This window comes from Hylaeus anthracinus, unplaced genomic scaffold, assembly GCF_026225885.1.
Source record: "Hylaeus anthracinus isolate JK02 unplaced genomic scaffold, UHH_iyHylAnth1.0_haploid 0, whole genome shotgun sequence".
NCBI classification, from domain to species: Eukaryota; Metazoa; Arthropoda; class Insecta; order Hymenoptera; family Colletidae; genus Hylaeus; species Hylaeus anthracinus.
The window spans coordinates 12,838,906-12,842,766 of record NW_026533254.1 but is presented as its reverse complement, the minus strand read 5'-3'; the positions used below and the strand labels follow the sequence as shown (position 1 = coordinate 12,842,766).

Below are 3,861 nucleotides of genomic sequence, written 5' to 3'. Positions count from 1 at the left end.
TTCTTTATTGACTTTCCTACCCACTTGTTATGTATTTTATCTACCACTTTGTACATTTGAAGACCCCTAGAGTTTATGTGCTCGAGTGCACGTAGTATACAAATACTCTCTCGGTGTACCTAGGTGACCTAATCGATGAAATCATGACGTCGATGCAACAATGTATAAGATTTATTGTTCTCCCTGGTATTTGTCATTGTTACCACGGCAATTTTTGACTAGGCACGTTACAATTAACTCAAAGAAACGAGATACCCGATATCACCCTAGATATCTCCTTGTCTGATAACGAGTATCTTCATGTATTGTCACTGAAGCCGCGGTCAGTACGTGAACAGGTCTTAGGAGAAACACAGTGACATTGTTACTGGAAGTTGGACATTGGTGTACTAAGAAAGAGAAAGGAAGATGTTGCGGCTTCCTCTTTTGCTAGCAATAGCCTTCCCAACATTGATCTACGGTAATGGTGAGTGAAAAACGCCGACCGGCAGCCATAAATTAGCAAATCTCTTATTTCGAACAACGAGTAAAGGCGAAACAGCTGTTGCTTGTTTGGAATTGCAACTTGAATTAATAAAGCAAAATTACGTACCACTTCGCGCGAGTGAAAGCTCGTTCGCTAATTATTTACAGGGTGTTTCTCGATTCGTCGTTCGTTGCATAACCATACTATACACGTTCACGTGCTCTTTAGATTCATGAAGTTTGTTTGACTGATTCGCGCTGTCGATATCAACGGAGCCAGAGATACAGATATTTGCACCCGAAATCGTGCGAAAATTATCGACTTTAACCTTCTTGCGTAATCGTTTCTCGCGATAATAGATGAATAAAAATAAGATAGATAAATTCCGCTGTATTAGAAAGTACTGGGATGTTTCAGACGGGCAATACACTGTAGGGTCAATTGCAGTTGGAGTAATTCAAATAATACAATCACAATTGATAGTCACGATTATAGAACTATGTCCGAGTTTCAGAATTCACGCAGGCGACCCTAGTCAACGAGATCGATGATGATTGGTTTAATCTCTGGGACACCTACCAACTGACAGGGCGCATAGTTAACGGGACCAAAGCGGCTTTGAGGCAATTCCCTTATCAGGTACGCTTTGCCTACTGTTCCAGCCACATCTTCCAAATTTTTTAGTTCTAGACGATGTGAAACATCGGAGCAGTAGTTTGAACTGTCCATTGCGAACGTTTTCAGGTGTCACTAAGGCGCAGCTACAGTAATCGACATTTCTGTGGAGGATCATTGATCGATGAGTACTATGTACTCACAGCTGCACATTGTATGTACATGTGAGTATATTTGCGAGGGGTTGGAGTCAACTTTGCCAACAATTTTAGTAAACGTTTTATGCGATTTTCTCATTTACCAGGGATGGTGGCAAGATACTTCCCTGGACGATTTCAGTGGTCGCAGGAGAGCTCCAACTCGATCAAAATACCGCAACTGGACAAACGAGAGGCGTAAAGAAGATTTACGTCCACTCTGATTTCAATCTGAGCACTTTGCAAAACGACATCGCTCTCCTCCAAGTAAGGTCCTCTTTGTTTACAGACCCGGGAAGTAGAGAAATTTCGAATCGACAAATATTGAATTGTATATTTGTATCGTCTGTAGCATTGATTTTTAAGCTCTCATGAGTTTTTACTCCACAGCTGAAGGAACCGTTCAAGCTCACTCAAGAGGTTATGGTCGCACCCCTTACCACGGACAACCCTGTACCTGGAAGGATTTGCCAAGTGGCAGGATGGGGCTACCCGGCATATGTAAGTTCTTTCTTCCATTTCCCCTGACAATGGTTCGACGCTACTGTCATACATTGTATGCCTCCTCTTACTCATCTTCCTTTATTGGATAATTATCTTATCTCAATTAATTTGTTTCAAAGGCTTTCCTACACTACAATATGTTACCTCTAATTAACAGTATCACACTTATCTCTAAGTGTCGAAGCTTCCGGTGTTACTTTTGTTACTTTCTCGAATTTCGTAGAAGTTGTTTTTCTAGGACTACCCAGTGGTGTCCAACGATCTCATGTACGTGGACCTGCCCGTCATGAACATAAATCAATGCAAAGCTCTTTTGGTCAACGTGACGGACATGCCGCCAGGGATGTTCTGCGCCGGATACGTCGAAGGACAAAGAGATGCGTGCCAGGTGACTACTGAAACGTGAATTATCGATAGAGGATGACTCATCGCGAATTAATCAATTGAAAGTTTTTTCTGGCTATCGAACAGAGGAATTAACTGGCGTGTTTAACTATCGTATCGTTTATCGTGCGGCACAATGCAATGGCTTATGTTTTGCAATAATTTTTTTAGGGAGATTCCGGAGGTGGCATGATCTGTAACGGAGTCTTGACAGGTGTGGTTTCCGGTGGGGAAGGCTGCGCGTTTCCTGGCTACCCGGGTGTCTATTCAAATATCTTCTTCTTCGAGGAATGGATCCTCAAGAACATGGACGTGCCGTACCCTAGAAAGAATTTTGAACAAAGAACCTCAGGAGCCGAGATGACGCTAGCTAATATTATATTGATCATTATTTGTTACTTTAAGATTCTACAGTAACACGACCTAATACAGTTTGTCGTAGTTTTTATTATAACTTAGTTTGGTTTTTACCATAGAATGTAATATTGTTATATTTAGTATTACACGTAATAAATTAACGAGAGTTGGGACAATTTTCATCCAACTCCAAGGAATCAGTCGGAATATTATCGCCCAATTTTCCGTCCTTCAAGACTCATCCTTCTCGCCTCTGGAACCATCTGGCCGCGTCCGAACTTTCGAAAGCACCCCATAGGAATTTTCCAGGTTTCTCAAACTCCCAAACGACGAAACCGGCCGATGAATAGATTTCCTCAGGCTCGTGATGCCCCCACCCAACGCCGAGTAATTAAAGAAAAGTTCGATCGCGAAGGGCGCGCATCGCCGAGATCCGAAGACGGAAAAAAAAGTAAACTTTTAATTTATTTAAAACCCCTGCCGCGTTCAAGACGCCGAGAGAAAGGCCTCTCCTCTCCACGCGCATCCTCTAATGAATTCTTATTCGATCCCTGAATTAAAAAGGCCGCGAATGAACGGTGGCACGAGGGTTGCGCCCATCGGTGGATGAAAATCCGTGGGGCGACGAAGATCATGAAAAACTTCCCCAAGGAAGAGGAGACGAAGCTGAGAAACGAAGGGCGCAGATAGGGGAACGTGTATCAGAAGTTACGTTTATCAGGTGAAACGCGCAGTTTTCGGGGCTCGAAACCGCCCCGTGTACAGCTTCCTTCGCCACCCTCGTTTCTCTTCTGCCCGCGCCCTTCTTCGAGGCTATTCCCGCCCGAACGATACGCAATACCTCCGGACAAACTGGTTTCCAAACTTTTCGATGGCTCCCCTCCACTTTCTCGCCGAATAGGAGAATTTTTGCTCTCGCGATATACACGTGAAACTTTTTTAGATTCTACTCTTTTTAGATTCTCAACTTCGTTGGCCCGTGGAGCCAGCATTAAATCGGTGACTAAAAACCACAGTGGTAGGAAAACGGAGAATCAAGCCACTCGTTATGGAAATTTCGCTTCACGGAATTATTGCTATCGATTGCTGCGAAGGCAATCTCTCTCGCGGCTCGTTCGCGATGCTCTCCTAGGGGGGAGATCAAAGGAGGCCGTCCTCCCTCTAATTACGGAAAATTTCGTCGTGAGAGGCATTTAGTCAGACGAGACGTTTCCTTTGCGACGCGCGAAAGATCTTGCGAGACGAGCCGCGTCGCCGAGCGTCTAAACGAACTCGTATTTGCTCGAGTGTAATGACGACGTTTTGGTGATTTTAGTCCCCCTGAAACCTTTTGGGCAT

The 3,861-nt window shown here is 44.0% G+C and overlaps 1 protein-coding gene across 1 annotated transcript; it reads left to right on the top strand.

Annotated features, from left to right (window-relative positions):
• The first annotated feature begins 311 nt into the window (after window positions 1–311).
• On the top strand, window positions 312–2,721 carry LOC128891306 (trypsin I-P1-like). The gene is made up of 7 exons (XM_054150722.1): window positions 312–466; window positions 981–1,105; window positions 1,211–1,305; window positions 1,386–1,545; window positions 1,669–1,779; window positions 2,021–2,170; window positions 2,338–2,721. The coding sequence occupies exons 1-7, from the start codon at window positions 409–411 to the stop codon at window positions 2,581–2,583; spliced, it is 945 nt and encodes a 314-aa protein (XP_054006697.1). The 5' UTR covers window positions 312–408; the 3' UTR covers window positions 2,584–2,721.
• The last annotated feature ends 1,140 nt before the right edge of the window (window positions 2,722–3,861 follow it).